The sequence below is a fragment of the Diorhabda sublineata genome, chromosome 3 (genome assembly GCF_026230105.1).
Source record: "Diorhabda sublineata isolate icDioSubl1.1 chromosome 3, icDioSubl1.1, whole genome shotgun sequence".
Taxonomy (NCBI): domain Eukaryota; kingdom Metazoa; phylum Arthropoda; class Insecta; order Coleoptera; family Chrysomelidae; genus Diorhabda; species Diorhabda sublineata.
In genome coordinates, this window is record NC_079476.1 from 21,739,651 (window position 1) to 21,753,836 (window position 14,186).

General features: G+C 30.3%; 1 protein-coding gene across 5 annotated transcripts in view; it reads right to left on the reverse strand.

Moving 5' to 3' along the window:
* Positions 1-479: 479 nt before the first annotated feature.
* LOC130441063 (sphingomyelin phosphodiesterase) overlaps positions 480-14,186 on the reverse strand; it is a 47,213-nt gene continuing 33,506 nt past the window's right edge. For 3 of the 5 annotated variants that reach the window (XR_008909585.1, XR_008909584.1, XR_008909586.1), the window contains 7 exons: positions 12,578-12,730; positions 12,407-12,516; positions 10,507-10,691; positions 9,445-9,630; positions 8,001-8,070; positions 6,001-6,052; positions 486-4,552 (listed from right to left, as the gene is read on the reverse strand). Coding sequence is in view for 2 of the 5 variants with exons in the window: in XM_056774564.1 (XP_056630542.1) it covers positions 6,043-6,052; positions 9,445-9,630; positions 10,507-10,691; positions 12,407-12,516; positions 12,578-12,730 (644 nt within the window). In the remaining 3 variants the exon portion in view is untranslated. Of the gene's footprint in view, positions 4,553-6,000; positions 6,053-8,000; positions 8,071-9,440; positions 9,631-10,506; positions 10,692-12,406; positions 12,517-12,577; positions 12,731-14,186 lie in introns of those variants that run through there. The other 2 variants (XM_056774564.1, XM_056774566.1) reach the window with 2 other exon arrangements.

Below are 14,186 nucleotides of genomic sequence, written 5' to 3' on the forward strand. Positions count from 1 at the left end.
AGAGTTTTCAAAAGTACCTTTTTAACCGACAATACTCGTTTTGATTAACAAAACTCTTGCTAAACAATCGTCGGATTGTTTCTTAATACTTAACAATTCTTGAGATTACAAATTGGAGCACGCTTGCCTGTCGCCATTTCATTTCCCTTTTTCACTGTCACTTGAACATATCAAAAAGTGCCATATCATCTGCCAACTTAACTAAATTAAAATTAATATGAACATGGTTACCAGCTTTTACTCAATATAAAACAAAATAGTGTGAGGTAAGTATAGGGTCAAGGTTGGGATAGGTCGGGTCAACTGTCAATTTGATCAATCCACAGTAACTTTAAGTAAACAAAACGATAAGTGCGTGAAATGTATCAAATTCTTAACCTCGAAATACGAAACTTCTCATATTATTATGCAAGTCGAAAAAGAAAGTGCTATTCGTTTGGAATTGAAAATTTAGGTACATTTATAAAAAAACAATACAATGATATTTTTAATGTTTATTTGTAGAATAATATGTACATGTTTTAACTAAGAAATAGTTGAAAGTCAACATTTACTACTCAGCACCGAAATGATTGTCAGATCAAAAATTAGTAGTGAAATGCTCTACTTCTACTATTCACTATAATTATAAGAAAAATAAATAATTGTGTCTTTATTCAGAAAAATATCAGACATATATGTTGGTATTTTGATCATGTCAAAAATACACAGCCTTCAATGTTCACACAATTTACATAACCTTTAGAAATTTAAATAAAATTGATACACTGAAAGACCGATTATTTATTTATAAAAGTAAATACAAATCTCTTCTGTAGAAAAAAACGTATTTTAAAGCAAAAACGTATGTACCAAAAAAAATTTCACTATCTCCATAATAAATACTGACAGAAACATAAATTATATAAAAACCTTGAATTGAAATACTGAGTACAGAGACGAAATGTAAATATGCGGTAAAAGGAAGAATATAAATTAATTTATTAAGCTAGAATTATAGTAAGAAGACCACTGAATAATAAAGAGTAAGATTTAGATAGACGAAAACTAGATATGATATTGGGTAAAAAAACAATCTATATAGAAGAGGCTTGAGCTAAAGATCCAAGCAGTTTGGTTTGGTCACAAAGTTTATTCATTATTCAAATACAAAATCAATGTGAAAGTCACGAGTACTAGGTTGAATTATACAGTTTTGGTTCAGTGTGGCACTTCAGTAATAAACTCGGACTTTGAAATTCTTTTGAATCTTCTCATTACATCAATGAATCCCACAATTGTCATTCAGCTCATCTGTATTTATTTCATGTCTGAAGCTTAGTGGAAGTTTCGTCAGTGACATATGCTTGCAGGTCTGCTAATAATATGGCTACTTTAGGACAATGAAGCTTGGATTAACATACATATTGACATTAAATTATGTCCCACGTTGAAAGCAGCTCATAAAATGTGCTAAAACCTATTCCAAGTTGTGAATTTGCTAATGCAGCCATTTTAACACAGTTTCTACAATAAAATAAGTTTTGAAACATGTATCAACACTAAATTTTATTCCAAGATGTAAAAAAGGCAAAAGAAGTGTTAAGACAAGCAGATTGTACTGATTTTGGCTTGTAGGACTGTTAATATAGGTACTATAGTGCAGTGAAACATGGATTGATATACATATTGACATTAAATTATGTTTCAAGTTGAAAAAAGGGTCATAGAAGCTCATAAAACTCATATTAAAGAACTTAAAATATCTTATGAAGTAGTTATTTTCGAAATTAGGACAGTTGGGTGTATGATTATGACCCTAAGATAGAAAACCAATGCCCAATCTTCCTCTAAGAACTCCTGTTAATAAAAATTTAACATCATGGTCTTAGTGGTTGTTTTATGATATTCTGTGTGGATAGCATAATCAATGTTCACCCCTACGGGATATTAGAACGGTTCCAAAAAGATATACAAAGGAAAATACTCAAAAATCAATGGAAATGACAGTTAGGTCTGTGATTATGATCCCAAGATGAAAAAACAATCTTCCTGTATAAAATCCTCTCAATAGAAATCTAACATCAAGGTTAGTAGTTGTTATCTGTAATTCTAAGGAGATAGCATGATCAATGTTCACCCCTAGGGGGTATTATATTTAAAGATAATATTTTTTAATATTGTACTACAAAATTAGCGAGTGGTATAAAAATCAGTTTAATGCTAGATCAGCTGTTACCTTAACAGGTGGTCGTAATAAACATTGAGATAATTTGTAGAATTTTTTTCCGGATAACACAATTTTTTAAGGATTATACCAGCGATCTTTCAGTGTAAACTTATTGTTTCTGAAGTAATATTGAACTTAAATATAGAAATATAGAATATATTTAAGTGAAATGTATTAGTGACGTACTAAGTGGTCTTTACAATTTAAAACTATAACATCTAAACTTTCATAACGCTCCAAACGTTATCTTATCCGGTCATAAGCATTTTAGATCCTTCCTGAGGAACTTTGACCACTAAAGGTCAAAATACGTCAACCTATGCACATCGTCTCATTATCAAAACGGTGTTTTTTTGCTTTTCGCATGCAATAGAAATAACATTTCTGAGAAATCAATTCTGTTAATAATTACATTTCGTCGTCGAGATGACTACAAAATGTCCCTTAGTGATTTTTAACGAGACATTTTCATAAAAAATTCAGGACGGAACTTATCCAAGGGGACCACACAAATTATGTTCATGGTAATTATAGTTTTTCTCATTTAGAAGACCTGGTGCCATCCACCCAGAATTATGGGGCCCCTTTTCGTTGAGAAACATTAGATTGTATAAAGTGATACATAATAACAGTAAAAAAATATTTATTATTCATGTTATTTGTAGATCTCATACATTGGATAGGAATAATTAATGAAAACTACGATGATGAATAAAGTCAATGTTTGCTTTAGCACTTTGCTCCGGACGTACCTTGAAGCATTAGGACAATAGTATTGTGAGAATCAACTTATAAAAACAAAAAATTATGAGTCAGATGTAATTTGAATGTTTATAGACCACTTATTACAGAATTTTAGCCTAAGGTATAGTTCAGATATTAAAAATGTACTTTGAAGTATATTAAACCTCTCACAATTTATTATAAAAAAAATTATTTATCAAAAACTATTTCCCCCCTTGATTAGAATTTATCCGCATAATTTTCAATCCTTTACACTCAGATTTTAATATCTTGCAATCGGGATAGTGTCCGAAACATTATGTTATATGATTTATATTTTTTAAGTTCATGATAAAGTTTACTGAAAAAACAAGCATTCCTATATTATTCTGATTGAAATAACGGCTAGTTTTCAATATCTACACATTTTCATTTTATGATTGAATCAGCTCATGGCAGATAATTTTATTGAAGACTTTAAAAGCAAACTATTTAATTCAGAAATTCAATTGGTTATTGCAACTGTATTTTCAATCATTGTCGAGTTAATCTGATCCGTCCAACATTAAAAATTCATATCAATTCGTTCTTATAAACATTTACAGACAGATGAACATTACATAAGCAACAGTATCAATATTAGTGTTAGTAGACTTACATCGTGATTTGAGGAGATAGTGGAAAGAAGTAACTTTCGTGTACTCATTTTGTTTGTAAAAATAAACCATTGCCCAAAACCTAAGCTTGGTTTTCTGTGTTCAATTCAAATGTCCAGTTAACTCACAACTATTTAAAAAAATACGATATGGTATTGACCGATCAGACAAGTACAAGAAATTATGGAAGCCATTACGACGACATTACTCAGTGGTTCAAATTTTGAGTAATGACTTGGATTCGATAAATCTTTCTGCGTTTGATCATGATCGACAAGAAACGCAATCATGTGGCATCTTGAATTGTTTTGCTTTGATCCAGATACCTAATAACTGCATTTGGCAAAAAAAGTTCGTACAGGTGGAATGCAAAGGTGCATACACGTGCAGTTTTTATATTAAAAGGCGTTGTATTAAGCAAAAAATTAGGTCGTCTTCCATTCGAATAGGACTCAGCCCCGATTATTACTTGTCTACAAATCTGAAGACTTACAAAAAAATTATGTTACAATCAAATAATACCTAATAATAATACCTAATTTGATGATTTCAACAAATCTGTTTTTTTTATTATACAGTTAGACAGACATTTGATATATGTAGAGCCCAAAGGTTGAAAAAAACTTACTGAACCGCCCTTAGTAGAGCTCATAGGTTGAAAAAAAACTTACTGAACCGCCTTTATATGTTTGAAAAAGTGAAAGAGTGTCGACTGTTGTCACAATAAAAACAAATAAAACAGTGTAACTAACTGAATTATACCTTAAGCTTTAACTTCTTCAACATTATCTAAGTAAATAATTATAATAATAAATAATTTCTTTTTGTTTTTCACTCATTCCACCACGACTTGAATCACTTTTAGAAATCCATTTAAAAACTAGTTTAACCATTTTATCCGAGTCCCAACACGTATTTTGGTAGTTGTATGGTTAGTCTTGGGATAGACATCAACATTGACACGCTGTGAAAATATAAAAAGAAACAATATATATTATTAAAAATCTTTTCTCATTATAAATAATGATCTTTATGAGTGAAAAAAAAATTATAGTAGAATGGAAAGGGGAAGACTATAATAAAAATGAAAGGAAAAATAGTTTACGGGAGATCTGATGTCAGGAAGGGAAAGGAGGTGAGTTTTTAAGGGTTTATCTCGATTTCTAGCAAAACTACAAGTCCTATGGAAAAAAAGGCAAATAGTAAAGTTGTAGGTAATAAGAAGATCTACAACTTTTGTATTTTCACTGTTTTCACATAAACTCAAAATTCGTGTGAAAAATTCAAAAAACCAAGATTTTAATTTTGATCTTTTACGAACAAGATTTTTTTTCACGAAATTTGATGAAAACTTATGTTCTTATGTCCCAAATATACTGTAATTCATTTCAATTGAAATATTTATTTTTTTACGCTATTTTGAAATAATATCGTAAAAGTACCCCAATTTTAGAAAGAAAATTCTCCCGTTAAAATATCATCTTCTTCTAAAAAGTCGGTTAGATTTCTATTCATTGAAATCTTTACTTTTCGATAATGTGAAAAAATACCATTTCCACGGTAAACTTTCTCAGAAAAGGCAAAAAAAGAAAAAAAATTCGCATCCGAAAATTTCTTTATGTAAAATTTTTTAGATATTTATTAAAATTTTAGACTATAATTACTAGTTACTTAATTATGTTTATCAAAGTTTTCGTGTAATGAGAGTGAAAAAATTTAATGAATAACTAAAAATTGTACATAATGATTAAAAAAATCGAATGCGAGTTTTTTTGTCTTATTTTTTGCCTTTTCTGAGAAAATTTACCAAGGTGATGTTAATATTTTTTCCACCAATAGGAAGTAGAGATTTCAACGAAAAAAAAACCCACCAATTTTTTTTTGTAAAAGATGAAAATTACAAACGAAAAACTTAGTTTTTTGAATTTTTCTCATGAATTTTGAGGTTATGTGAAAAAAATGTATATACAAAAGTTGTAGATCTTCTCATAACCTACAACTTTGCTATTTGACTTTTTTTCATAAGACCTGTAGTTTTGCTGGAAATCGAGATAAACATTTTTTACCCTTAAAAACTCACCCCTTTTTCCTTCCCGACCTTAGAACACCCGTAAATTATTTCTCCTATTATTTTTATCATATTCTCCTCTTTTCCAATGGGTTGCATCCTACTATTATTTTTTTGGCTTAAAAAATTATCACTCCTGGTCTATAAATTACAGGTTGCAAATTCTGTATACATGTGTATTTATAACGCTGTTATTAAATCAAAAACTAAGAATAATGTACATATTTTATACAATTTACTAATGAATTTTCAGGTTAATTGAATATTTTTGGAAATGGTAAGAAGTTGATTTCTTGAAGTTTTATTTTAATAAATTAAATAGTAAAGAAAAGAAAATTACCTACCTATAAGTTATATACAAATGCTCTTAGTAGTTTGTTCCACCCTTATACCTCTCTACAAGAAAAACATATAAATACATTTATTTCTTTCCACAACCACTTATTTGCACTAAAAATACTTCTGCAATACTAATGTACTTTGTATGAGTTAGTATGTGTGTAATGTCAAATTTGATATGCTTTCGTAATTGCAGAAAATAATTTTATAGTACAACTATTTACACAACTATATTTACCATAAGTATATTCGGAAAAATCAATTTTCCATTTCTCTAACTAAAAATATCTACAGTTTAGAAAAATGTTTATTACTAATTACAGGCAAAACTATAAATGAAAAAATCAGATTTGATTCGTCATAAAGAGTTTTTAGTGAAACTATTCTCTCTCAAATATTTCAAAGAGCCATATAAACATGATTATTGTAATAATTTCATTTTAAAGGAGATTGTTTTTTGTAAATACGAGAGTTTTCTGGAAAGTTATCTTATCTTTATTACTTATCCATATCATTAAGAAATATACTTGCACATGCGAGATTATCATCAAAATTTCAGCCATTTTGAACGTTTAGTTCCTGACAATCGTATAAGTGAACATTTTCCTAAAAATTGAGTATCGAACTGTCATGAATTTTTTTAAGACAATACGCCTATGCAAATGACACTGTGAGACAATTCACCATCAATAAAAACCTTAAAATGTCAGCTGAATTCAAACATAGCCGTATCAATTTGACTAATGACGAGCATTCGGGACAGTTAAAAACTGCAACAACCAGCGGTATCAAAAATTTTCACCAAATGTGACTGGATGATCGTCGTATCAAGGTTAAAGGAATAGAAGAAGCTATCGGCATATCAAAAGAACACTTTGGACCAAAAGCGCATTTGAATGAACAATTTGCAAGCCTTATTCACTCGGTTTAAGCAAAATAGCAAAATGAGTCGGATATCCGGAAAAGTGATGGCGACGGTTTTTTGGGATAGTAATGGGGTTGTGTTCAACAACTATCTTCAAAAAGAGAAGATTGCGCATTATAGTTTTAAAGGGTAAAGGGAGACGCCTTTAATGAAGGAAAAAGTATTTTTCGGCCAGGACAATGCAGCTTCTCACACTTCGGTGATCCTCATGACTCAAGGAGGCTATTATAAAAATAATTATAAAAAAAAGTCTCTCTTTTTTGATCGATTGGGTATTTTTCTGATAACACTAGTAATAAACTTGAAGTAATGTCAATTAAATAACCTATACGCTTCAATTAATCAATTGTAATTGATAATTTTCAAAAAAAAATCACTTAAATTCAACAGGATTCTATTTTAAGAATTGATAAATTCATCACCACAATCACCCATCCCGGCTGTTGTTGAAAAAAGTTCTAAAGACGTTCTCGAATTAATAAAATTTGTCTATGGTGAAAATATAGTGACTTTAAAGACTTTACAAATAGTATCAGTATTTTAAAAGTAGAAATAAGTCGATTTAGGACGTATAAAGGTGGGAAAATCCTCCTATCTCAAAAAATGATGAAAATATGCGAAATGTTTTCTTCGGGTTCAACTAGACTTGCTTTGGCGATGATGGCTGTCGAATCTCTCCAACAACCGACAATTTTATAATGCAAACACGTGTTCCATGTTTGCCAACAATTCAATAAGTACGTTATTAGGTGACTGTCAAATACCGAGCAACCAAATGAGATATTATGCAAGAGCTGAAATTTTTAAAACAATATAACGTGCGGTACAATAATCTGGTTTTTCTTTAAGGTTTAATACTTTTTTTGTAAGGCGTAATTATCTTTGAATAAAATGTTTTGAAGTAATCGATAAATACCGAGGAGTCCTTATTTATAATTCATTATAAAATTTTTTTTCATAATTCCACTTAATGGTAATTTTGAACATAACACGTTTTAGATCCTAACAAATCTCAATTATTATTCTTAGATAATTGACAATAAGAACAACATACACGTCTTTCAATTATTGTCGATGTACCTGATATCCAGATGTAGAAATGTCTACTGCAATTCTTCAAATCCATGGAAAAATTCTCGAAACCCATTTCCTATGCAATATAAAATGAAAAAGAAGAGTTTGAAGAAATAATAACTATCTACCACCACCAAGCAATACTCCTTGAATTACAACCAACAGTTATTGTTAGATTATTAAAATTAAAGATCATGAGTCTGAATAGAAATCAAACACAATATGAAGAAAATATATCAATACCAACTTCCACCTCTTAACAAAGTTATTGGTTAATAGATACGCGTACTCATGGGCCATTATCACGGACTTTTTCATAATTGTTGTTGTCTCCTGCAACTATTTTTTTAATTCTAACAAATCCCATGTTATCTTGCGTTGATTTGTTTCTACTTCATTCATACTCACCTTTATATTTTCTAGGTATAGTTCCGTGTCAAAAATTAATATCAATAATTTGTCTATTGATGAGGAGATGGTGTAATAATTTGATTGGCATAGTTGTGAAATATTTATAAAGCCAGATTTGGATTCAACTAGTGGTATCTAATGAATGCTGATATAAATTCATCCATCCATCCATTAATATGGCATGAATAATATTAATAAAAGAGACGAGGTGCGGTTGGGGGAAAAATTGTCCTGGATCTTTTGTCCATTGTACCTCAGCCATCCAAAAAACCAGTATTTTCCTTCTATATTTTCAATGAGGGTACAAGGTTTTTGGACATTGATCTTGAGCTGAGTTCTTTCGGGTTGAATGCATGCATTCTGGTGTATCGGATATCGGTGGTTTCCGCCACCTGTGATAACTGCCGTCGCGAGTGACTGCTTAATTAAGTATCCAGGAGAGGCCCAAATTGCATATACCCGTCGGTACAATAAACTGCTCCTCTTCTTCTACTAATTGTGTTTTGGATTCATCCGTATACCAAATAAGCCCTTTTCTTCAATTTAGAAAATTAACAGTTATCGATCTTTGTACTAGATAAACTGATGCAAATATGTCTGAAATTACTGGATTTTGGCATTGGAAACTGTATAACTCTTTAGAACGAAATTATTTTGTCTTTCTATTGTATTTCTATAGAGAGTGTTACATTTTTAAATTAACTTACAGTTATGATTAGTTTAAGAAGAATAAAAAGAACCATCGAAGAAAAATTGATTTATTGAAAATTATGTAGTTCCAAGAGAACTTTCTTTCTAAGAAATTCAATTAAATATCTTTAGTAAACTGAAATTATTTATATAATTTATATAACTATTTTATTTATATTGAGTTCCTAATTAATAAGACTACACTTACTACATACACTACTAGCTTTGGTAAAATTTTGAAATCTAGTACTATGGTAGAATAGTGCGATTTCTATTTTTTTTGTTAGTTTCATAATATTTACACATCCTACCACCTTGAATAAATGCATTTACAAAATCTTATACTCACGAAACTGATATGGTGTTATAGAACCATTCCCTCCAGCTAACGTTGGAGGTAGAATCTATTCTTGACTCAATATTTTCACACAAATTTTTTCTATCATGTGATCGACCCGAATGTAGATCACATAATATTTTCTTTTTACACGCGATATCACAACTCGGTCTTACCGGACTTGCTTTGTAATAATACCTGAAAAAATGATTGGAAAGCTAATATAATGACAAAAATTTAAGTGGAGAGAGAACTAAAGCTTCGCGTAAATCGAATAATGAAATATCAGTGTTAAATGTTTTAGAAGATTGACGATTTAAGGAAGGATTTTATTACAAAAATATTTATACATAGAGACCCAATATTCTTTTCAGAACATTGAGGACTCTTATTGTTTTGAAAATGTTGTAAGAAAGAGTAGAGCTGATCTCTTTGAAATGTAAACAACAATAGGCGTACAGTTTAATACTTCGCATTAGTGATCACATCGAAATTTTTAAATGTCCGGGAACCAAACAAAATAGCATTTTAATTACCTCTTGTTTTTATATATATATTAGATAATTACTCTAAATATTGTCTTGATGGCTCACGATTAAATATAAATTGAATCAATATGAAAATATTGAGATTAGGTTATTTTAAATTTGGATGTTTTTCGTTTATAAGTATGGAGAAAGAAATTTATTTTCAATTTGATTTGTAATTTGTTCATATTTCAATTTTCTGATAAATAAATGTTTCTTCATATATTTATATGACAGATGTGTGCCTAGTTGGTTGAATATAGAGAACAAAGAATTTCTGTTAATTTTAAATTATTTTTTACAATTAAAGAAACCGAAGAAAATTTACGTAAATTTCATCCTGGAAGTTCTACGTTCCATTGAATGAATTGTGCATGGTTCTCTCTAATTTCAAAATTGGTCATATTCATACAAAACTGTCGTAATATTTAAGATTACATTTTTTATAACGTATTTTTCAAAAAACATACAGATAAAACCGGCAATTACACAATAATCCTAATTAAGCGAGATTCTGTCGTAGTAAAAATCATTTGAACATACTTACTTATAAAATAATTCAAATAACTTAGGATCATTGGTCATTTTGGTAACAAGTTCGTCCCAATCTTGGGGTCTTAACGCATCTAAACCAAAAGCTTGTCTTGCAGTGTAAAGCTTAAACCACAGTGGATATCCATAAACATTCGCTTCACGAAGATTCATTGTCCACGTTTCGTGGTCCACAACAGCCTTAATAAAAACGAAATTGAACAATTTTTTAAACAAAATAAGCATCAAGAATAATATCACCATCCAACAAACAACATACTAATAGTTGGTATAGCATTTGGAGCAAAGCAAATTTTGAAAAGGAATTTCGTGTGTTATTAAAGCACCGACGAAAACATAAAAAAAGTCTACAAAATAATTTTGAATAACCATAAACTAAAACTGATTGCTGAGAATTTTCACTGGATAGAAATTTTGCGACGATTAGGAAATAATCGCCGAAAATGAATCCTATTTTGAAACTAAAGACAAATCGTACTGTAAAAGTGATATCGAAAAATTGTATAACCGCTATAATTATTGTATTACTCTCGTAGGGTAACTATATTGATTAATAAAACCAAATTCTATTAAAAAAAGTTTTTGTATGCTAACCGACGAACTTTTCAGCCTACTTGTTAGAAATAGCACGTTTAGTAACAGCTACAGTAATAATTGTGAAAAATGCACAATTAATAATTACGACCAATAGTCGTAGAAAGTTTGTAAGAGTAAGTAATAAATTTATTTACATTCAAATATTTTCCCATATCCTAGCTTTTAAAGTAATATTTTTTAATTCTTTCTTCATGTCATACAAACATAGATGTTTGTTTGAAACAGTGATACATTGTACTTGGAAAAATTCTTCATTTATGAAACAAATATTCTTATCTCTTATCACAGAGACGGATTTAAAGCATTTTTGTACTACCAGATGTTCTACTTATGTTATTCGTTACACATTTCCCTCAATACTATCACATTTATTAATTCTCTGCTATCCCAGATGTGGGATAAAAAACAAATAAAAAATAAAAAACAAAATTACAAACAAAAAATAATTAGACGTTGTCAAATTTAGATAAGAATCAATCAAAAAACTTTCTCAGTTGGCGGCCAGCTACCACAACGGAAACAATACCAATCTTAGATTGTGCGCTGTAATTGGAAATTCTCTCAGTTTCTTGGTGGAAAAACGGAAATTTATTGTCAACGTAATAAATGGAAATTTCATCCGCAAATAATGTGTTTTAAAAGTGCCGAAATAACGTTCAAGATAAAGAGAGGAGTTGATACCCGAACTGGTTTCTAAAATTTGTGAAACGATTCGTGACAACTGCCATTTGACGATAACGGAGTTTTTGCTTATTTTTCCAAAAGTTCCAGGGACTTTTTTCTTTGAAATTATCAACATATATTCGTATATACAAAATGGGTGCTAACATTACTTACAGACCGCGATAAAGATGAGCGAATAGTAGCAATTTTGACATTTGATCATAACTAACGAGACATGTTAATTGCGTGACAAAAGTCAATGAAGTGAGGGCAAAGAAAATTCCAAAATAAGCTTTTTTATGATGTACTTCTCTTTTCTCGTGGTTGCTATAATAAACTTTACGCAGTACTGCAAACTTGGTGCCACCTTTTGTGAACTGACCAAATCAAACGCCGACGAAAGTTGTGTGATTGCATGACAATAACCAACCTCACGCGGGAAATGGCGTATTCAATTTATTTGAAAAGGAAGTTGCACCTACTAATTTTCATTTATTCACAATAATGAAGAGCTGGGTATTTACGCAGACCTTTGATGACAACAAAAAGCTACGGATGTCTGAGAGAAGTACAATTTTTATCGCTCCATTTTTAATGCTAAAACCATTAGAATAACTAAATAACAAATTTCTTACTCTAGTAGATTTATCATGATCACCATCTACGTAATATATTCTGTACCCTGGATTCAAATCATAATAAGGAGTAACCGATGGTCCTACATAGGCAATACTGATTGCTCTAGCTGCAAAAATTCATACGTATGCAATTAATCATCTCAATTATCAGGTGAAAATCAATCTTACATAAATCTTTTTTATCGTAAAACACTTCGAATTCATCATAATGGGTGTGCCCGAAAAATTGGGCAGTTATAGTTGTTTCGTATCTGTTGACGATAGCATAATAATTCCTTGACCAGACTTTCAGGCAATCGGAATGACCAGGTGGAATATGACCTGAAATTAAATAATATATTGATTGTTATTAATTCTCAGAACATACAGTACTACTTTATATTCTAAGTATAAATTACCTGTAACGCTAAATACTTAAACTCCAAGTGCCATCTACGGCACTTGGAGTTCAAGTAGTCTAGGAAGAAAGAAAAACATAAATCGTTTCGATATTATGTGTGTATTATATATGTCAGTTCAAATACTTCAAAGCGATCTTAGATAGAATCGGCTTAAAATGCCCACAATTCGTCCAGAACTCTATTGGATAAGATTTTATTTCTACTAGTAATCGACAAGTAGTTCAAAAGTTCATCAGGCACACCACTATAACTTCTGCTCTATTTGTGCTGAGAGATAATATTTCATATAAATCAAATCATTGACTAATTAGGTTTTGCTTTTTGAATTGCCTAGATTCTGGAAAATCACGTCCTCTATGTTTTTGCTCAGAGCGTGTATGTGACACGTTAATTGAAGGCATAAACTGAAGACGTTAGCACTATGGTTCTAATATTGTAATTACTGAGAAAAATGTTGGTTTCAGAGAGAAAGTATTTCGTCGATTTATTTTAGTAAAACATCTTTAACAGGCACTGGTCAATAGATTTATTTGATACGTCTCTCGGGAAAACAAGTTTGAAATAAGAATCGTTAAGCTTAACGTCACTTAATTTGCTTCGTGTAAGGGACCAAGAAAAAAAATAGGTCTCGTGTTTTTTTATTATCAGCACTTATGATAAAGCTCGCATTTTCTGGTTTGAATCAATCAATTCATTTATACATTATCTGAGCAAAATATCACGACAAAAAGTGAAATTCATAAATAATACGAAGTTTAATCAAACTATCGACAATATTTATCGATTATTTTTTGCCCTCTTCTATTGCCATCTGTGGCTACTACTGTGAATAAAGACGTGTACTGGGTCCATACTGTTGCCGGCCAGTTTGAACAATGTTTGGCTGTAGTAATATTAAGTTCCACCTCACATGTAGTATCTCATTATTATATGTTTCCAAAAGATAAATAGGAAAGTATGGTTTCAGACTATTTCGTGTGGAATCACAACGTATGATTTCTGAAATGATGAATATCTAATATTTGAAAAACTTACCAGCGACTATATGTAGATAAAGGAGGATTTAGAATACAATAGATACCGAGATTTCATTAAAACTACGAATGGCGTGGAAGGTCAATAACAAATTAATTTCCTCGAAAATTTGAACGTTATAGTTAAAATAGAAGTTACTCTACTGTGCCAAAATAAATAAACAAAGGAATATTCTAAATATTTGAAGAATATCTGAAGTCCGACTCTTTTCTTTTTGAAAATATCTTAAGCCACCAAAATACTTGGGTACTTCCTAAAACATTCTCTCTGTAGACCTGCAAAACCTGTTGTACTGTGCCTGAAGCTGAATCTGATATCACTCATTTTTAGATTACACGTGT